The 22,274-nt window shown below is 46.0% G+C and overlaps 1 protein-coding gene and 1 long non-coding RNA gene across 2 annotated transcripts in view; both read left to right on the top strand.

Moving 5' to 3' along the window:
* LOC146402146 (uncharacterized) overlaps window positions 1-22,274 on the top strand; it is a 345,416-nt gene that overhangs the window by 15,213 nt on the left and 307,929 nt on the right. The gene's annotated exons all lie outside the window — the stretch shown is intronic.
* On the top strand, window positions 925-22,114 carry MAP1LC3B (microtubule associated protein 1 light chain 3 beta). The gene is given in 4 exon segments (NM_001190290.1): window positions 925-1,088; window positions 16,011-16,066; window positions 19,571-19,677; window positions 20,832-22,114. Coding segments are annotated over 4 exon segments (378 nt in total). The 5' UTR covers window positions 925-1,048; the 3' UTR covers window positions 21,007-22,114.

The raw sequence follows: 22,274 nt of genomic DNA, 5'->3' as shown, positions 1-22,274 counted from the left end.
TGCAAATGACGCTGAGACCCAGGAAATGGTTACTTATTCAAGGTAACTGGGAAATCGTCCTTCAATACAACACAGGTGAGGAGTTCCTGCCGTGGCGCAGTGGTTAACGAATCCGACTAGGAACCATGAGGTTGCGGGTTCGATCCCTGGCTTTGCTCCGTGGGTTAAGGATTCGGCATTGCTGTGACCTGCGGTGTAGGTCGCAGACGCGGCTCTGGATCCCGGGTTGCTGTGGCTGTGGTGTAGGCCGGCGGCTACAGCTCCGATTGGACCCCTAGCCTGGGGACCTCCATATGCCGCAGGAGCCGCCCAAAAAATGGCAAAAAGACAAAAAAAAAAAAAGCCACAGAGGTGAGTGAAAGGCAATGAACGTTGCCTGGTCAGTGCAGGTGCTGCCAATGGCTTACTTACTTGACAACAGAAATCCCAGCGCTCTGGGGCATCCAGAAATCACAGGCTCCAAGGCCGGACTCCACTGACCATAACCTGAAATAATGCCGCTGTGGTTCTTTTCGTAGTTGGAACAATGTGTCTTTAAGTGGACAGTTTCCTTTAAGAAGAAAAGAAAACTGCGATGTGCTTGATGAGGAAAGCCAGCGGCAAAGAAAGAACCAGCAGCTCCTAGACATGAGCTCTCAAGAGGCAGGGGCACAACGCTCCCTTATTTTCAGGGGGAGACATTTTTCTCGACAGTGATCCCCGCAGGAACAGAAGAAGGGCCAACACCGCGCGTGTTCGCGGCGCGCGCGTCCGTCCCCGCTCCCATGGCCAGCGCGTACGCATGCGCACGGGACGCTCCCCACCGCGCCCGCGCCTCGCCCCTTCCCCAGGCGACTCGCGGGGCCCCCTTCCGCCACACCCGCCATGGCGGCGGCGTCGGCCCGCCCCTTGCCCCGCCTCCCGGGACGCCGCGCGGGTCACCTGACGCGGCTACGGGCTGAGGAGACACAAGAGAAGCTGCTGTCGCCAGTGTCGGAGCCGCCACCGCTGCCACCGCCTCTTGGAATCGCAGGATACTCCGCTTCGCCGCCGCCCAGCCTGCCGCGACATGCCGTCCGAGAAAACCTTCAAACAGCGCCGAACCTTCGGTGGGTGCCGCGGGCCGGCCGCCGACAGAAGGCCGGGGGCTGGGGGGGCTCCGGAGGCGGAGACCGGCCGAGGGCTGCCGGGCCTCGGGGCGCTGGGGGGCCGAAGCGGGCGCCGAGCGTTGCGGGGCTGAGGCGGGGACGGCCGGAGGGCCCGGCCTGGGGGCCGAGGAGCGGCGGGGCGGCGGGGCCCGGGGCCCGGGGCCGAGGGCGCCGAGACGCGGCGCTGCTGAATCACCTCTTGGCCCCGGGCAGCCTGTGACACGCACCCACTTGGGCCCTCCGGCCCTTGACGGCCCCTACGACCAGGCCGCGCCGTGCCCGGGAGGGTCGTCTTGTGGGGGCGGCTGGCCCGGGCCCCGGCTGGCGCCCGTACTCTGAAGTGGTGGCACCGAGTGTGCAAGGAAGTCGTCTCCTGCTGAGCCGCCCCTCAGGTGAGGGTCGCGCGTGGAACCTGAGCACATTGGGCCTCGGCGGAGAGGAGCGACTCCGAGGCCGCCGTCCTCGCGCCCGCCCCTTCCCGGGCAGCCCCGACTGGATCCTGTTTGGGGCACCCGGGCCAGGGTGGGTGGCTTTTCTACCTGGCCCGCGACAGACAGCATTCTGTGACACCGCAGCGAAGCGGTTCTCTCCCGGTTCGGGTAGAATCGCCACTTAGGTTACAGGCCCTCGATGGACACTGAAAGTAGCAGTGCCATCGCAGTATTTACTCCTGCGCACAGAGCCATGGGAAGGAAGTGATGGGTAGTCATACCCGTGCAATGCTTACTCCTCCTTTTAAGCACGTGGGGTCAGTTCTGCAATAACACCGCGGCGTCCCTGGATGTCCATGTGTGGGGCTTGTTTGTCGCAGCTCTGGGAAGCCAGGTGGAGTCGGGCGGGACCAGCCTTCCTTCCTGCCTTGTCGCCGTGAGTTTCCTGCCCTAATCTAATCTGCTGTAGGATCTTGAGCAGCGATACTGCTCCTCTGCGACGGTCCACTTGCCCAGAGTCTCAAGAGCTGAGCGTTCCCTTGAGTTTGGAGATGGTTTTGTCGATCTCATTATTGATAACGAGATAATGATGGATAATGACTTCATTTCTTGTGCCTGAGAAGCTCCAGTAAATGAGATTCACCACGACCTGCACCTGCCCAGGGTAGCCTTTCAGCCTCTTGAGGCAGTTGATTGGTTACAAGGCTGAGACAGGTTGTGTTGTTTTTTGTTTTTTTGAAGAAATTTTCTCTTTAGTGACTTTCGCCAACTAAGCAGACATTCGTGAATATTATTTTTTGTGCAGTCCTGAAGGCACCACTTGGAGTAGATTTGCCATCGTATCTGGCTTCCTTCCTCACTGACACTGGCATTGAAAGTTAACTGGGGACATTAGTATGGGGAAGATGCCCATTGTGCATGGCTGAACCTCTAATTACCTTTTTTTTTTTTCTTCTTTTTTTGGCTACACCCACAGCATGTGCAAGTTCCTGGGCAGGGATTGAACCTCTACCACAGCTGTGGCAACACCAGATTCTTAACACCCAGCACCACAGGAGAAATTCCTGTAGTTCCTTTTTTTTGCTTAGCATATTTTTAGGCTATCTAGAAAAATCTCTGAAGAAGAGTGGGTAAGAAGAGTAGGAAAAGTGAGACTAACTAGAATTAAGAGTGAGAATGAGAATAAAATAATGAATTAGAAGGACTTCACCGGGAGCTGTAACCTCGAGGATCACCTGGCAGGAATGCCCTCTTTTTTTTTCCTCTGTTTGGGTATCTTACATATACTGTATTTGTGGGCTTCCCTCTTGGTTCACCTTTCCTCCCACCCCTCCTTTTTTTCCCCCTAGTTTTGTCTTTTCCCTTTTCCTACTCTGATGAAAATGACATTCATCGCTGTGAAAATTTAATGTATACAGCGTAGTGGTTTGGTTTACATGTGTTGAGAAATAACTACTATAATAGATTCAGCTAGCATCCATCTTCTCATAGATAAAATTAAAAAGGAAAATTTTCTTCTTGTGATGAACTCTAGGATTATCCCCCCCTCCCTTTTTTGATTGCCTGAAGAACTCCTGCCCCAGCCTTTTTTTTTTTTTTTGGTCTTTTTGCCTTTTCTAGGGCTGCACTCCGCAGCATGTGGAGGTTCTCAGGCTAGGGGTCTAATTGGAGCTGTAGCCACCGGCCTACATCAGAGCCAGAGCAATGCGGGATCCGGGGATCTGAGCCTCATCTGCGACCTACACCACAGCTCATGGCAACACCCAAATCCTTAACTCACTGATCAAGGCCAGGGATCGAACCCACAACCTCGTGGTTCGTAGTCGGATTTGTTAACCACTGCGCCATGAACTCCGCCCCAACCTTTTTAATGGGCTTTTAAATAGTCATTTTGCAGAAAAGTGTTACCAGGAGTTCCCTGGTAGCTCAGTGGGTTAAGGATCCATTGATGCATTGTTATTACTGTGGCTTGGGTCGATACCGTGGAGCAGGTTTGATCCCTGGCCTGGGAACTTTCTGAAGGGGCAGCCAAAAAAAAAAAAAAAAAAAGAAGGAAAAAAAAAAAACCATCATTTAATGGCTACTGCCTTTCCTTGCTTTGGGTTATGGTAATGAGCAGTGACCATTTCAGAGGTTTGTAGCAGAGTGAGAGAAATCAGTTCTTTGGAGATTCCTTTTTTGTATAACCTAAGCTTGAGCTTAGGTTGTAACGTTCGCTTGAGCAATACAGCTTAATTAAAACTGCATGTAGCTTTGCTGTGATATATTCTACCAAGGTGGAAAGGGGTCGTCGTCGTAAGGGTGGATTTGGGGCTTACCCTAAACAACTACTTCCTTTTGTAGCCAAAGCAACTGGGTGGGGCCCTGAGAGGGGAAGATCGTGGTCCACCTAGTGGCAGAGTCTGGACTTGCAGCATTCTGATGTTAATTCTTGAGTCCTCCAGTAGGCAGCCGTCATTTCCAGTACATGAAGTGACCAACACTGAGTCAAGAGGCATCGTGTGTTCTTGCAAATGTTTTGAAAAATTTTATTAACTTCAGAAGTTGCATTTGAGCAAATTATTTTGTTTTTTCTTTCTTTCTTTTTGTCTTTTTTGCCTTTTCTAGGGCCGCTCCCATGGCACATGGAGATTCCCGGGTTAGGGGTCTAATCGGAGCTGTTGCTACCGGCCTACACCACAGCCACAGTGATGTGGTATCCGAGCCGCATCTGTGACCTACACCACAGCTCGCAGCAACGCCAGATCCTTAACCCACTGAGCAAGGCCAGGGATCGAACCTGCAACCTCATGGTTCCCAGTCAGATTCGTTAATCACTGCGCCACAATGGGAACTCCAGAGCAAATTATTTTGGATTCAGTCTTCTCAATTACCATAATTTCATTCCATTTTCTTTTAGGGTTGCTCCAGTTTGTTTAATAACATATCTGTCTTCTAGACACCATTCTGCGGAGACTCGATATTAAACCTAGATCTTCAGCTTCACTACCAGTAATAACGGTCTCCATGCTTCAGAAGTGAACGTAGTGGTCTAGAATAAATAGCTCCACCTGCTTCTTCTTCTTCTTTTTTTTTTAATCACACCTGTGGCATATGAAAGTTGCTGGGCCAGGGATTGAATAGGAGCTGCTCTGCAACCTATGCCGCAGCTGTGGCACTGCCAGGTCCTTAACTCACTGAGCCAGGGATTGAGCCTGCATCCTGAGACAGGTTGTGGGTTCTTCACTCCAGCTACTTTTAGCTAGACTGGAGAGTAAGGTTTATGCCAAGATCCAAGTTAGCACTACATGAACTTGAGCTGTATCACTCATTGCTGCAGGGGATGTTTATGGTTTATAGGATTGGGGAAAATATTAGGCTCCTGTTTGAACTAAGTCCTGGAAAATGTATGTATGTTTTACTTTAAATGCCTCAGGGAATCTCAAAGGAATTTTGCAAAAGACACTTCACATTCTTCAGTTTGTGAGGCTTATAAGAGTTTTTAGGGAGTTCCTTTTGTGGCTCAGCAGCATCTTAACCTGACTAGTATGCTTGAGGATATGGGTTCAATCCCAGGCTCCATGGGTTAAGAATTCAGCGTTGTTGCAAGCTGCGGTGTAGGTTGCAGATGCAGCTCAAATCTGGTCTTTCTGTGGCTGTGGTGTAGGCTGGCAGCTGTAGCTCTGATTTGACCCCTAGGTTGGGAACTTCCATGTGCTGCGGTGTGGCCCTAAAAAGAAAGGAGTTTTTTTCCCCTCATTCCTGGATGAGGAATCTGGGCAAGTATATCATCTTTGTACAAACCTGAGCCCTGTGGGGGGTACGGACATGACTAAAGCTGGATCCTTGACTGCCAGAGGCAGTCTCTTGAGAAAGGCAAATGATAGAATTCTCTTATGCTGCAGCAGATCTGCCCTTGGCACTGCAGTGGCTTGGGTTGTTGCTCTGGCATGGATTTGGTCCATGGCCCAGGAAATTTCATATGCCCCAGGTTCAAGAAAAAAGATAAGGCAAATAATAAATAGATGATCACAGCATTAATAAAATAATTAAGATAATTGCTCTCATGTGCCTTTGATCTGTAGTATTGGTAATGCTTTTATTAAATATTACTAACTTTAGCCTCTGAAAATAACCTTCCACTCACAAAGAGTGAAGCATCAGCATGTATCATATATACTTAATTATTCCAGGCTCACCACTGGATTTTCATTGCAGCTGGCCAGGACACTAAAGAGATGCTTATGGGACTTAGGTACAGTTTTCACTGTAAGAAAGTCACTTGTCCTAATTTTTCCCACCTTTAAAAAAATAACTATTTTTACCTTCCTTTTTGGACCATATTTTGGGGATAAATCAAAGTAAAGAAAACTTAGGGAATTCTCGTCGTGGCTCAGTGGTTAACGAATCCGACTAGGAACCATGAGGTTGCAGGTTCGATCCCTGGTCTTGCTCAGTGGGTTAAGGATCCGGTGTTGCTGTGAGCTGTGGTGTAGGTCACAGATGCGGCTCCAATCTGGTGTTGCTGTGGCTGTGGCGTAGGTTGGCGGCTACAGCTCGGATTCTACCCCTAGCCTGGGAACCTCCATGTGCCGAGGGTGCGGCCCTAGAAAAGACAAAAAAAAAAAAAACCAAAAAAACAAAAAACAAAAGGAAACTTAGGACATTATAGTTTGACTTTGAGCCTCATATTTAGAAAACATTTTGTTTTCTCTTCAGTTATCACAATAAACTTGTTTTCCTTGTGTTCAAAAATCTCTCCCACTTTTTGGAGTTCTCGTCTTGACTCAGTGGTTAATAAACTGGACTGGTATCCACAAGGACGTGGTTTTGATCCCTGGCCTTGCTCAGTAGGTTAAGGGTCTGGTGTTGCCATGAGCGGTGGTGTAGGTTGCAGGTGTGGCTTGGACATGGCGTTGCTGTGGCTGTGGTGTAGGCTGGCAGCTACAGCTCTGATTCGGCCCCTAGCTTGGGAACTTACATATGCTGAGGGTATGACCCTAAAAAGACAAAAAAACCCACAACTTTCCCACTTTGGCGTAAATGATTTCTTTACCTGTTATTTTATTTTTCATTTTTGGTTGCTCCTTAGCATATGGAGTTCCTGGGCAGGAGATCAGATCTGAGCCACAGTTGGCACCTACCCCACAGCTGTGGCCGTCTGGTTCCTTTAACCCACTGTGCTGGGGTGGGAATCAAACCTGTGTCCTAGTGCTGCAGAGATGCTATCAGTGCCACAGTGGGAACTCCACCTTTTAAATTTGTTGTGATAAGCTTTTACTTTTTAAATTTATTTTTTATTTTTATTTTTTTTAGGGCTGCACCCATGGCATATGGAGGTCCCCAGGCTAGGGGTCAAATCAGAGCTACAGCTTCCAGCCTACACCATAGCCACAGCAACGCAGGATCCAGTCTGTGTCTGCAACCCACACCACAGCTCACGGATCCTTAACCCACTGACCAAGGCCAGGGATCAAACCCACAACCTCATGGTTCCTAGTCAGATTCGTTAACCACTGCGCCACGATGGGAACTCCTGTGTCATATTTTAGATTCCATATATAAGTGATATCAAATATGGTGTTTGTCTTTCTGACTTCATTCTTTTCATGGCTAAATAGTATTCCTGTGTGTGTGTGTGTGTGTGTGTGTGTACACACACCACATCTTCTTGATCCCTTAATCTGTTGATGGTCATTTAGGTCGCTTTCATGTCTTGGTTATTGTAAATAGTACTGCTGTGACCATAGGTGTGCCTGTGTTTTTGTGAATTATATTTATGCCTGGGTGTATGCCCAGTGGTAGGATTGCTGGATTCTATGGCAACTATGTTTTTATTTTTATTTTTTAGGAACCACTGTACTGTTTTTCCATGGTGGCTGTACCAATATATAGTTCCCACTGTAGTATAGGAGGGTACCCTTTTTTCCACACCTTTTCCAACATTCATTTCTTTGTCTAGTTATTATCTATCTTTTTAGGGCTGCATCCGCAGCATATAGAGTTCCCAGGCTAGAGGTCGAATTGAGCTGCAGCTGCTGCCCTACCCACAGCCTCAGCAATGCTGGGTCCGAGCCCCGTCTGTGACTCACACCACTGCTCATGACAATGTTGGATTCTTAACCCACTGAGTGAGCCAGGGATCAAGCCTGCGTCCTCAAGGATGCTAGTCGGGTTCTTAAACCACTGAGCCACAGCAGGAACTCCTCTCCAGCATTTATTATGGCCTTTTTTGATGACTTTTTAATGGCCATACTGACTGGTGTGAGTTGGTATCTCATTGTAGTTTTGGTTTGCATTTCTCTGGTAGTGATATGGTGCATCATTTCATGTGCCCATCGGCCATCTGGATGTCCTCCTTCTTTGGAGAATTGTCTGTTTCTTCTGCCCTTTTTTGATTTTTTTTTTTTTGATACTGAGCTATAGGGGCTGTTTGTCTATTTTGGAAATTAATATCTTGTCGGTGCCATCATTTGCAGATATTTTCTCCCAGTCTGTAGGTTGTCTTTCTGTTTATGGTTTCATTTGCTGTGTAAAAGCTTATAAATTTGATTTGGTCCCATTTGTTTGTTTTTGCTTTTGTTTCTATTTCCTTGGGAAAGTAAGCTAAGAAAACATTGGTGTGATTTATATGAGAATGTTTTGTCTTTTAAGAGTTTTATATTGTCCTGTCTTACATTTAAGGCTTTGAGCCATTTTATTTTGTGTATGTGATGAGGGAGTGTCCTAACAACTTCTGTTGATTGACGTGTGAATGTCCAGCTTTCCCAAGATCACTTACTGAAGAGACTAGACAGTCTTATCTTCATTGGATATTCTTGCTTTCTTGGTCTAAGATTAGTCGGCCGTAGGTGTGTGAGTTTATTTCTGGGCTTTCTGTTCTGTTCCATTGATTCATATACCTGTTTTTGTGCCAATACCTCGCTGTTTTGATGATTGTAGCTTTGTAGTATTGTCTGAAATCTGGGAGGGTTATGCCTCCTGCTTTGGTCTTTGTCTTCAGGATTGCTTCGGCAGTTCTGGATTTTTCGTGGTTACATGCAGATTTTAGGATGACTTATTCTAGTTCTGTGGAAACTGTCTTGGGTAATTTGGTAGGGATCCCATTAAATCTGTAGTTTGCTTTGGGTACTAGGACCAGTTTAACAGTAGTAATTCCAATTCAAGATCACGAGATGGTTTTCCATTTCTTTGAATCATCTTCCGTTTCCTATATTAATGTTTGGAAGTTCTCAGCATGTAAGTCTTTCACCTCCTTGGTCAGATTTATTCCTATGTTACTTTTTTTTAATGTGATTTTTTTTTTTTTTACATTCCCTTTCTGATATTTCATTGTTAGTGTAAAGAAATGCAGTTAATATCTGTATATTAACCTTTTTTGTTTTCTTCCATTTTTGGCCTCCCTGTGGCATGTGGTGTTTCTGGGGCAGGGATTAGATCTGAACTGCACCTGCCACCTGAGCTGCAGCTGTGGCAGTGCTGGATCCTTAACCCACTCTGCCAGGCTGGGGGTTGAACCTGTGTCCCAGAGCTTCCAAGATGCCACCCGTCCCCTTGTGCCACAGCAGGAACTCCTGTATGTGTCAATCTTGTATCCTGTTACTTTGCTGAATTTGTTTATCAGTCCTAATATATTTTTTTTCTTTTTTGGTCACACCTGTGGCATTTGGAAGCTCCCAGGCTAGAGTCAAATTGGAGCTATGGCTGCCAGCCTATGCCACAACAGCTCAGGATCTGAGCTTTGTCTGCAGCCTACATCACAGCTCATGGCAACGCAGGATCCTTAACCCTCTGAGCGAGGCTAGGAATTGAACCTGCCTCCTCGTGGATGCTAGTTGGGTTCTTAACCTGATGAGCCACAATGGGAACTCTCCATAGTTATTCTTTTATTTTTTTGGGGGGGGGGTTGGTTTTTTGGGGGCAATGCCCACAGCATGCAGAAGTTCTTAGACCAGGGATTGAACCTGCGCCACAGCTGTGACGACATCGGATCCTTAACCAACAGACCAGGGAACTCCTCTCTGATGGTTTTTTTGTATTTCTGCTCTATGAGTTATTCTCGATTTATTTCTCTTTTTATATATCGGTCCGCTTTTCTTCTTGGTGAGCCTGGCTAGAGGTTTGTTTACCCTTTCAAAGAACCAGCTCTTGGCGTTCCTGTCATGGCTCAGTGGTTAACGAATCTGACTAGGAACCATGAGGGTTTCGGGTTCGATCTCTGGCCTTGCAGTGAGCTGTGGTGTAGGTTGCAGACGCGGCTTGGATCTGGCGTTGCTGTGGCTCTGGAGTAGGCAGGTGGCTATAGCTCTGATTAGACCCCTAGCCTGGGAACCTCCATGTGCCGTGGGTGCTGCCCTAGAAAAGACAGACAAAAAAAAAAAAAAAAAAAAAAAAAAAAAGGAGAAAAGAACCAGCTCTTGGTTTTATTGATTTTTATCTATTTTAAAATCTCTTTACTCTCTGATCTTTTTTCCTTCCTTCTGCTAACCTTAGGTTTTGTTCTTTTTCTAATTCTTGTTTGTTTTAGGTTAGTTTTCTTGTTTTTTAGTTTTTTGAGATTTTTCTTGTTTTTTGAGGAATGCCTGTATTGTTATGCATGTCCCTTTAAGAACTGCTTTTTCTGCATCCCATGGATTTTGCTTTTTGGGGCCGTACTCCCAGCATATGGCGGTTCCCAGGCTAGGAGTCGAATCTGGAGCTATGGCTGATGGCCTGCGCCGCAGCAACTCAGGATCTGAGCTGTGTCTGCGACCTACACCACAGCTCATGGCAACGCCGGATCCTTAACCCACTGAGGGAGGCCAGGGATCAAACCCGCAACCTCATGGTTCCTAGTCAGGTTCTCGGGTTCGTTTCCACTGCACCATGGTGGGAACTCTCGAATCCCATAGATTTTGTATGTTTTCATGGTCATTTGTTTCGTATTTTTATATATACTATTTGATTTCCTTGTTAACACATTGTTGGTTTTTTCCCTTAAGTTTCAGTTTTTTTGGCTAAAGCATTTGAAAGTTCGATGGGGCCAGAGTTAGAACCTGAGCACAGTAGTGACAATGCTGGATCCTTAACCCACTGAGCCACCAGGGAGCTCCATATTGGTTTTTTAGTAGCATGTTGTTTAGTGTCTGTAGTCTTTTTTTTTTTTTTCTTATTTCTTTTTATCTGGTTGATTTCTATTTTCATGCCTTTGTGGTTAGAAAAGATGCTTGATCAAGGGAATGCCTGTCATGGCTGAGCAGTAATGAACCCGACTAGTATCGGTGAGGGCTTGGGTTTGATCCCTGCCGTCACTTAGTGGGTTAAGGATCTGGCATTGCTGTGAGCTGTGGTGTAGGTCCCAGATGCGGCTGGATCTGAGTGTTGCTTTAGTGTAGGCCGGTGGCTACAGCTCCACTTCAACCACTAGCCTGGGAACATCCATATGCCGTGGGTGTGGCCCTAAAAAGACAAAAAAGGAAAAGGGATGCTTGAAATAATTTCTGTTCCCTTAAATTTGTTGAGCCTTGTGTTATGCCCTAGGATATGGTCAGTCATAGAGAATGTTCTGTGTGCACTTGTTTGTTTTGTTTTGGCTGTACTTGCAGCACATTTGGAAGTTCCTGGGCATTGACCCAAGCTGACAAGTGAATACCAGATCATTTTTTTCCCTTTTTACTTTTTCATCTGCACCCACAGCATATGTAAGTTCCCAGGCCAAGGATCAAATCTGAGCTGCATATGTGACCTATGCCATAGCTGAGGCAACACCACAGCTGCAGCTGGATCCTTAAACCCACTCTGCCAGGTTGGGGATCAAACTGGCAACACCACACAGACAAGCAGAATCTTTAACCCACTGCCACAAGAGAACTCCCTGTGTGCACTTGAAAATAATGTGTATTCTGTTTTTTGCTTTTTAAGGCTGCACCTATGGCATATGGAAGTGCCCAGGCTAGGGGTCAAAAGAGCTACAGCTGCAGGCCATTCCACAGGAACAGCAACATGGAATCTGAGCCATATCTTTGACCTGCACTGCAGCTCACAACAACATTGGATCCTTAACCCACTGCGTGAGGCCAGGGATTGAACCCTCATCTTCACCGATTCTAGTCAGATTCATTTCTGCAGTGCCGTAACAGAAACTCCCTGTTTTTTTTATTTTTTTGTTGTCATCATTGTTGAAAATAGAAGTTAGGCCTACCTGTTTCTCTTGTGTCATTTAGGATCTGTGTGCTGTTGATTTTCTGTCCAGATTTGTCCTTTGATGTGAGTGGAGTGTCAAGTTCTCCTGCTATTACTGTATTCCTTTATTATGTCTGCTAGTATTTGTTTTAGGTTTTTGGGTGCTCTTACTATATTGGGTGCATATATGTTGATTGTGATATTCTCTTGTAGGGAACCTTTTATCATTTTATAGTGTCATTCTTTATCTTTTTGGTCTTTGTTTTAAAGTATTTTGTCTCATGAGTATAGCGACCCCAGCTTTCTTGTTGTTTATGTTTGCATGAGGTATCTTTTTCAGTCCCCTTATTTTCTTTTTTTTTTTTTTTTTTTCTTTTTGCCATTTCTTGGGCCGCTCTCGCAGCATATGGAGGTTCCCAGGCTAGGGGTTGAATCGGAGCTGTAGCTGCCAGCCTACTCCAGAGCCACAGCAACGTCAGATCTGAGCCATGTCTGCAGCCTACACCATAGCTCACAGCAACGCTGGATCGTTAACCCACTGAGCAAGGGCAGGGATCAAACCCGCAACCTCATGGTTCCTAGTCGGATTCGTTAACCACTGCGCCATGATGGGAACTCCCAGTCCCCTTATTTTCAGTCTGTTTGTGTCCTTTGTCCTAAAGTGCGTCTCTTAACAGGCATCATGTTGTAGGCTTGTGTTTTTTATCCAGTCTCCCACTCTGTGTGTTTTGATTGGAGCATTTATTTAATCCATTGATATTTAAAATAATTATTGTTAGGTATTTATATCTATTTTAGACCTTATTTTCCTGGGTTTTTTTTGGGGGGGGCGGGGAACCTGAGTCATATGGAAGTCCCCAGGCTTAGGGGTCCAGTTGGAGTTAGAGCTGCCGGCCCACACCACAGCCACAGCAGTGCCAGAATCCGAGCTGCATCTGTGACCTACACCACGGTTTGTGGCAGTGCCAGATCCTTGACCTACAGAGCAAGGCCAGGAATCCAACCCGCAACCTCATGGTTCCTAGTTGGGTTCGTTTCCGCTGTGCCACTACGGGAGCTCCCCCATCCAACATTTCTAAATCTCCTTCTAAGACATTCTACATATAAACACATTTTGATACAAAGACAAACATTCATGGATACCTACAGTACATATTTCTATTCAATACATGAGATTAAAGATAAATCTAACTACTATTATTAGTGAAGTTAACCTAGTGGTTCTCACTTGTGATCCTGAGATATGTAACAAATATCTATTTGGTCTTAGATATGCTGTGAGTGTAGCTCTAAAAAGACAAAAAAAAAAGAAATGGATGGGAAAGTAGAATTAGAACCTCTATGTTCAGATTGGAACATGGGAATTAATTCTGTGGGTTTTATAAAGAATGTCACTGAAATGGTTTTTAAAAATCCAAACAAAAGGACCTACTGTCTTTTAGCACAGGGGAAATATATTTAATATCCTTCAGTAATTTATAAGGGAAGAGAATCTGGAAAAGTATGTATTTGTGTGTATGTATATATTTTATATATATGTATATATATCATAACTGAATCACTGCTATATACCTGATTTGGGCTGTGTCTTTAATACAGCATTATAAATCTATACTTCCATAAAAAACAAAGTTAAAAAAAATTTTAAAACAACCAAAAATATGTCTAGTAGAAAATAGTACATGTAAAAGGAACGATGAAAGTAAAGCATAATTGTTTGGCAACCACTATTGAAAAAATAAAATTTTACTCACAGCATATGGAGGTTCCTAGGCTAGGGGTCAAATCGGAGCTGTTGCTGCTGGCCTACACCACAGCCACAGCAACGCGGGATCCGAGCCGCCTCTGTGACCTACACCACAGCTCATGGCAACAGCAGATCCTTAAGCCAAGCAAGGCCAGGCATCGAACCCACAACCTCATGGTCCCTAGTTGGATTTGTTAACCACTGAACCATGATGGGAACTCCGAAAAAATAAAATTCCTATTTTTAAAAACATTTTTTAGGTGTTCCTTTCGTGGCACAGCCGTTAATGGACCTGACTAGTATCCTTGAGGATTCGGGTTGATTCCTGGCCTCCCTCTGTGGGTTAAGGATACAGTATTGCCACAAGCTGGGGTGTAGGTCACAGCTACGGCTTGGATCCCAAGTTGCTGTGGTGTAGGCCAGCAGCTGTAGCTCTGATGGGACCTCTAGCTGGGGAGGAGGTTAGAGGAGGTAAAAGGAGTTCCCACTGTGGCACATTGGGTTAAGAATCTGGCATTGTCTGATGTGGTGCAGATGTGATCCCCGCCCAGCACAGCTGGTTAACGATCTGGTGTTGCCAAAGGCTGTGGTGTAGGTTGTGGTGGTGGCTCAGATTCAGTGCCAGGCCCGAGAACTTCAGTATGCATGGTGTGTTTGAAAACATTTTTCTTTTTCTTTCTTATTTGAATGCCAACACTTGTGGCATATGGAGTTCCTGGGCCAGGGATTGAATCCAAGCTGTAGCTGTGACCTATGCTGCACCTTTCAACCCACTGTGCTAGGCGGGGTATCGAACCCATGCCTCCACAGCAACTAGAACCTCTGCAGTCAGATTCTCAACCCACTGCACTACAGCAGTAACTCCAGGAAAAATTTTTCCTGAAAGATACGTTTATGGGCCTATCAGCGCACAGTTTGGGGGCCTTTATTAGCATCAGAGATGAGTCTTGGTTTTTCTGCCATCAACTTAGAAAAACATAGGAAAATAAGAAAACACAGCCCCCCCCCCAATCCAAACAAAGCGGGCAACATTAGAATAAATTGATGTCTGTGTAAGTCACAGTATTTTTTCTCCGGAGCCACCAGTGTGTGCACTTTGTTGTTGTTCTTCTTCTTCTTTTTTTTTTTTTTTGCTTTTCAGGGTTAGGGTAAGGGGTTAGGGTTAGGGCAGCACATGGAGGTTCCCAGGCTAGGGGTGGAATCCGAGCTACAGCTGCCAGCCTGCACCACAGCCACAGCAACACCAGATCCCAGCTGTATCTGCGACCTACACCATAGCTCATAGCAATGCCGGATCCTTAACCCACTGAGCAAGGCTGGGGATTGAACCTGCAACCTTATGGTACCTAGTCAGATTCGTTTCCTCTGCACCACAATGGGAACTTTCTTGGAAAGTTCACAACATGGTCATTTATTTGCAAATAACCATGAGAATGAATCCTACCATAGCAAGGATTCTTCAAGATGATTTTGTTAGTTTTTTGTTGGAAGGCTTTAATTAACACCATCTTAATCATATATTTATATTTTGCTTTATACATGACCTATTTCCAGTTACATTGTCAAATGAGAACTGTACTTGGCTTTTTTTTTTTTTTTTTTACTGTATTCCTCAGAGAACCTAGTGTAGTTGTTGCAAATATAAAGTGAGTGTATTAAAGCAGAGAATCCTGAGAGTTTAACAACATATTCAACAGTAGACTTGATGCTGGAAACTTTTCTTGGGGCATTGAGCAAAAACTTTTTTTATTTTTTGCTTTTTAGGGCTGCACCCATGGCATATGGAAGTTTCCAGGCTAGGGGTCAAGTCAGAGCTCAGCTGCCGGCCTATACCGCAGCCACAGCAACATGGGCTCCGAGCCACGTCTGGGACCTGTATCACAGCTCAGAGCAATGCCAGATCCTTTAACCACTGAGCAGGGCCAGGGATCGAACCCAAGTCCTGATGGACACTAGTTGGGTTCGGATGCGCGTTGGGGTCATTACTGCTAAGCCATTACTACTTGGGATGCTGCCCAAGCAAAAACTATTTAATAGGGTTTTTTTTTTTTAATATTCTTTTCTCTTGGGCCATTTTTTTAAAGCACTGTATCACTAAAAAGCTTGAAGTGATAAGAGAAAATTGCATTGGAAGCCTGTAGTGTATTTTGGATTTCTCTACCAACTTAACCTGTGGGTAATTCACAAATTGATGGGCATAGGAGTCGCTGAAGGAAGGATTGGTAATGCCATGCAGTTGAGCTGCCGAGTATACCTGACTGAATCTGGGGTCCCCAGCCTTTGAAACGAAGTCTTCTGTACTCCCGCTCTTCGGTCGTACTGCCTTTAATTACAAGCCGGTTTCCACGCAAGCGGCCTTTGGACTTAGATGCCAACCTCTGCCGGATAGGAAGTGTGTTGGTGTTTGGTTTCTCGCAGTTCTGGGAAAGATGTCTTTACTGATTGGTTCTGCTACAGCTAAGGCCAGGTAGACTCAGGTATGGAGGTCACCAGCAGCCATACAGGAAAGAAGCTGCTTTTGTGTGGGGGGAGCAGTGACGCATATGTTTCTTTCTTTCTTTGCAGAACAGAGAGTAGAAGATGTCCGGCTCATCCGAGAGCAGCATCCTACCAAAATCCCGGTAGGTCGTCTGTTCCAGTCGGTATTAACGTACCCCGACTGCTTAAGTACGCCTTTGGCACGGTGCTGCTTTGTGTGGCTCCCTCCCGGTGGTCTCTACAGGAATTCTCAGACATGTAGCCCTGGTGTGTCCGTTTCAGGACCTGGAGAGGTGCTGTCTTAATCTGTAGTTCTCAGTCACACATTCTCTTTGCTCATAAGTCTGAATTTGCTGCCTTAATGTTACGCACTTCACAAACCAAATGTGTTTACTGGGGAGAAAGGGGCAGAGGGGCTAGATGTGTTGCTGTTTTATCCATCCACCCTCTTAGGAAGCTGAGACGACTGCTGTGGGAAAAATCAGTAGCTCTCAAGATTTAATTGTGATTCCAGGCTGTCCGACTTTGATGCCCCAGAGGAAGAAGTCTCTCCTTAATTTTGGTTTCTTAGCAGGAGATGGAGGAAGGATGCTGCCCTAGTCATACGTAGGGGCCTCACCTGCTGTGGCCGTGTCCAGCCAACAACGTCCTAGATCCTGGATCCTTAGGTTTCTGCTGAGGCACTTGTTCGAGAGAGAAAAGGTCAAAGGGAGCCTTTGGCCTCACACAGAGGCTGAGTTCAGGTCTTAGGTTCAAGATTACTAAATGCTCTTGGGTTAGTTACTAAAATTCTGAGAGGAGCTGCCATATCCTCATCTGTAGAATGGGAAGAGAATCCCATCCATGTGCTTGTTGGAAATAACTGCATAATACATCATTTTTACAGACCACTTAGAAAGGAACTTTGCTGCTTAATTCTGCAGAAGCGCTCATATTTGGCTTTTTTTTTTTTTTTTTTTTTTTTTTTGCTTTTTAGGGCTACACCCACGGCATATGCAGATTCCCAGGCTAGGGGTCCATGCCACAGCCACACCAGATCCGAGCCTCGTCTGAGACCTACACTACAGCTCACAGCAACGCCGAATCCTTAATCCACTGAGTGAGGCCAGGGATTGAACGCACAACCTCATGAATACTAGTCGGATTCATTTCCACTGTGCCACGACGGGAACTCCCCATATTTGGCTTTCTGACTAATCATCTCTTACCAAAGTGCAGGAAAGCAGCTGGAAGACGTGTGGGGTTGGGCTTGTGAGGTACATGGAAAGGGAAATAGCACAGGTTTGCTCAGCAGCGTCATGACCATAGGATCCTGTACTTAAAATTCATGTTCTCTGTGTTCATTGGGCTGGTTGCAAGTTTCACTCTGTCTTTGCTCTTAGGGTCAACATACGGCCTGGGGCTGAGCCTTCAGGGTCGTTTCCTTCCCTTTATGAGTATTGCTGTATCTGTTTGCTGGCAGGTACTTGCCTTTGGAAACAAACATGCAGCCTAACAGTCTGCCAGTATTGGTTCCACAGCCTCCTTTTGAAATGTGAATATCTGCATACAGTCATTTTATTCTGCTGGTGGTTTCAGATTTTTTTTTTAACAGAAGTCACATTGTACTTGTAGGTATTATGTTCTAAACATACCTCATAGATAAAGCCGTTGGTCTTGCCAAGGAGGGCGATGACAGGTTGCCTTGGCCTTGCCCAGAACCTCATGTAGGCCCCATAGCGTGGAACGACATACGTACAAGCATTTCCCCTCTTCTAAAGGGTTCCCTTTCCTGTCTTAGAATTTCAGATACTGAGACAGGGTGGAGGTGCCGTCCGTGGGGAAGGCGGTCTGTGGTTCTCAGTAAATAGGTAATAAGGAGGCTCAAAGGGAGGCACCAGCCTGTGGCCAGAGTTTTTACAGTGGCTCGAACTAGAGAAAAAAGCAAAAGTAAAAGCATTTGGGAGGAGTTCCCGGCAAGGTGCAGCAGAAACGAATCCGACTAGGAACCATGAGGTTGCCAGTTCAATCTATGGCCTCGCTCAGTGGGTTAAGGAACCAGCGTTGTCATGAGCAGACACGGCTCTGGTTCTGTGTTGCTGTGGCCCTGGTGTAGGCCGTCGGCTGTAGCTCTGATTGGACCCCTAGCCTGGGAAACCTCCATGTGCCACAAGTGTGGCCCTAAAAAGCAAAAAAAAAGAACTAGAGAAAATACTTTTTTCCTTTATGGAAAGGAGGAAGTATGGCAAGGAGCTAATAGGTTTATTTCATATCATAATACAGAATCTTGAACTATGCAGGGAAAAAAAGATTCTTTTAAAACTTTCTTCAGAGTTCCCATCGTGGCTCAGTGGTTAAGGAATCCGACTAGGAACCATGAGGTTGCGGGTTCGATCCCTGGCCTTGCTCGGTGGGTTAAGGATCTGGCGTTGCCGTGAGCTGTGGTGTAGGTCGCAGACGTGGCTCGGTTCCCCAGTTGCTGTGGCTCTGGCGTAGGCTAGCAGCGATAGCTCCGATTGGACCCCTAGCCTGGGAACCTCCATATGCTGCGAGAGCGGCCCAAGAAATGGCAAAAAGACAAAAAAAAACTTCAAGTCTTTCTGCAGTGAAATTTGTCTTTAGAACCAGCTAATCATGGTCTCTGCTCATCAAATATTTACTTCGTATTTACTCTGTTACTATAGTTAAGATCTTATTTACACTTTTATTGAAAGGCTCCTGTCCGAGTTCCTCTGGGGCTCAGCAGGGAGAGGCCTGATGTTTTCTCTGCTGGGGTTCGGAGTGCTGCAGTGGTGTGCGTTTGATCCTTGGCCAGGAACTCCCACATGTTGAGCAGCCAAAAAAAGAGAAAAAAAACCCTCCTATCACATCATAGGAAATGGTGGTGGAATTGGCATAGATTCACATCTTTACATTTAAAGCAGGTACCCAGCCTCTCTGCTCTTACAAGGCTTGGGGGTCTTTTTTTTTTTTTTTTTTTTTTAAACTCAGTAGTACGTTTTCATAGTTCCAAATAGCACAATACATAGCAAAGTTTCTTTCCCTACCTTGTAGCTACCCTGCTTCCCTCCCTGAAGGCAGCCATGGCATTTCTTGGGCACTGTATTTTATAAGGCTTGGAGTCTAAGCTGATCAGGGAGCACTCTTCACAATTGAGGAAGCGAACAAATATGCTGTTGTAAACCCCATTTTTTGCATGTGCCAGTTACAACATAGGAAGTGTTTTATCTCTATCTATTTTACTATGTTTTTGTGTGGCCACACCTGTGGCATGTGGAAGTTCCCTGGCCAGGGATTGAAACTGCACCAAGCCACTGCAGTGACAGAGCTGGATCCTTAGCCCACTGTGCCCCAAGAGAACTCCCCCCCCCCTTTTTTGGGGCAGGGGTGGGGGGCTGCAAGTGTGGCACATGAAAGTTCCCAAGCCAGGGAACTGCAGATTGGAGCTATAGCTGCCAGCTTACACCGCAGCCGCAGCAACGCCAGATCCAAGCCGTGCCTGCAACCTACAGCACAACTCATGGCAACGCTGGATCCTTAACCCACTAAGTGGGGCCAGGGGTCGAACCTGCATCCTTCTGGATACTAGTTGGGTTCATTTCTGCTGAGCCACAAGGAGAACTCCATTAATAGCTATTTTTAAATCACTTTTCTGGCTTCTTTTCTAGGTAATAATAGAACGATACAAAGGTGAGAAGCAGCTTCCAGTCCTGGATAAAACGAAATTCCTGGTGCCTGATCATGTCAACATGAGTGAGCTCATCAAGATAATTAGGTATTTCATGACTCTTTTTCTTTAGGCAACATTTCTTTCTTTATTCCTTTCTTTTTTTTTTTGGTCTTTTTAGGGCCGCACCCTCGGCATATGGAGGTTCCCAGGCTAGGGGTCGAATCAGAGCTGTAGCTGCCGGCCTGCACCACAGCCACAGCATCATCAGATCCAAGCTGCATTTGTGACCTCCATCACACCTCACAGCAACGCTGGATCCTCAACGCGCTGAGTGAGGCTAGAGATTGACCCTCTGTGCTCATGGATGCTAGTCAGATTCGTTTCCGCCGAGCCACTACAGGAACTCTTTTTTTTTTTTTTTTTTTTTTTTGCTTTTTAGGGCGATACCCGTGGCATATGCAGGTTCCCAGGCTAGAGGCTGAGTCAGAGCTGCAGCTGCTGGCTGTAGCCACCCGGCATCCAAGCCGCATCTGCGACCTGCACAACTCTCGGCAGTGTTGGATCCTGAACCCACTGAGCGAGGCCAGGGATTGAACCTGCACTCTCATGGTTCCTAGTCAGATTTGTTTCCACTGAGCTATGATGGGAACGCCCTTTGATTTTAAGAAAGGCTGCACCCGCTCTATGTGTGCAAGTTCCCCGGGCCAGAAACTGAATCTGAGTCATAGCTGCAACGTGTGCAGCAGCTGCAACCTGTGCCAGATCCTTTAACCCACTGTGCTAGGCCGAGGAATGAACCCAGGCCTCCACAGGACTCTGGTTCACTACGATTGGATTCTTAACCTGCTGTGTCACGGTGGGAACTCCTAACGTCTCATTCTTTATCGGGCTTACAGCTAAATCTTCAATCTAGTTCTGATAAAAACCTACACCAAGTTAATGAAAGAGTAGGTGTTTGATAAAAGGGAGTGTACGCCTCCTTAGATGGCAGTTTGTAAATCACATGGTGAACGGTGGCCCTGCAGGGAGCATGGTCTGCCAGGGGTTGTCCTGACCAGCACTCACATGGGTCGTCACAGAAGACAGCGTGTGCTTCAGGAGAAATACTCAGACCTTGTCAGGAAGGCATGCAGGTCATGTGCCAGAAGGAGCTTTTACACCGTCTCGCTCCTTTTATGTTGACCAGGGTGGGTGGTGGTTGTACGCCTTCTCCCGTGCACCGACGTATCCGTGTTTCTTCCTCTGTTTTCTTTCAACAGAAGGCGCTTGCAGCTCAATGCTAACCAAGCCTTCTTCCTGTTAGTGAACGGACATAGCATGGTGAGTGTGTCCACACCGATTTGTGAGGTGTACGAAAGCGAGAAGGATGAAGATGGATTCCTGTACATGGTATATGCCTCTCAGGAGACTTTCGGAATGAAGTTGTCTGTGTAAGACTAGAAAAATGTATCTGTGCTAGAATTTTTTAAACCCTTACCAAGGAATAAAAAAGGGATGTTACCAACTGAGATTTATCAGCTCATCTAATCACAGATCATCCAAACAGTAGTTTTCCTGCCTAGGAGTCTTAGGAAGTTGTTTTTGTACTTCACGCAGAAAAACGGAGCTCCGGACGAGCACATTCAGCTTTGGAAAACTTTATTACTTAACCTAGGCTGTTTTGTTTTCACATACAGAAGTTTAAAAAATAAAATACTTTGCATTCTAAGTTGCCAGTAAAATAGATTTTCAAGTTATTTTTAATGCTCTTTTCCCAAAAGGAACTTAGAATTTGAGCATTCAGAGGGACAGTTAAGTCTTGTCTCTAGGTTCATAGAACCTGCCAACTTTTTATGGAAGGGTTTCTACTCAAGTAGAGAAATCTTAAGAGGATCTTTCAGCGTTAAGTTGTCAGGCATGGCCACGTCCATCCCAGTGTATCTGCCATAATAGTTGGAAAAAGGGTGAATTGGGGGTACACAGGAAACTATAAGCCTGAGCTGCTGTGCAGGGTTCCTGATCTGCTAATAAGTGTATTCCAGGTCAGCACTCATGAGGAAGTTCTCATTTGGTTACTTCTCTAGACAGTACATGCAAAAAGACCACTGCTCAACAGGAACCTTGGATAATTGATGATTTTGGTCAAGTTTCTCCAAAGGCCTAGAGAAAGAATGGCGTTTCTTCCGTTTTGGACATTCTCTGCAGAGTCAAGATACTGCCTGCTTTGGTCAACGCCAGGCAGTCACATCACTTTCATTCTTTAGGACAGGGTGGGAAACCACAGGATTCAGATGTCACTTCCTCTACCTTCTGGCTGAAACTGTAGATGATCCATGTTTTATGTTAAGTGTGTGACTAAAATACGTAATTAGACACTTTTAATTTAAGAGTATCTCAGTTACCACTGTTAGGTCAAGCAACCCTCAGTTTCCCCATTCTATGTGCATGTCACTTTGGAAAATAGCAAAAGGAAAAAATGTTCTTTTACAGCTATTAATGGCAAAAGTTAAACATGTTCAAAAGTCCAGCTAGAATAAATAACCAGTGCTTCCTGTTACCTGCATGGGGTTCCCCATGGACTATTTTTTGTGGGCGTTATCACAGAAAGGGCCCAGACCCACTTGCTTGACGTACATTGTAGCAGGCCGCGTTTCCTCTTGCGCATCTAGATGTGTGGAACACTCGTATCTGTCAGCGGCAGGTATTGACTCTTCAACGCGGTG

This window comes from Sus scrofa, chromosome 6 (assembly GCF_054392235.1).
Source record: "Sus scrofa isolate SSC_HxYL_T2T_F1_AM1 chromosome 6, Sscrofa_HxYL_maternal_Yorkshire_Landrace_v2.0, whole genome shotgun sequence".
Taxonomy (NCBI): Eukaryota; Metazoa; Chordata; class Mammalia; order Artiodactyla; family Suidae; genus Sus; species Sus scrofa.
This window is presented reverse-complemented; position numbering and strand designations above follow the sequence as displayed.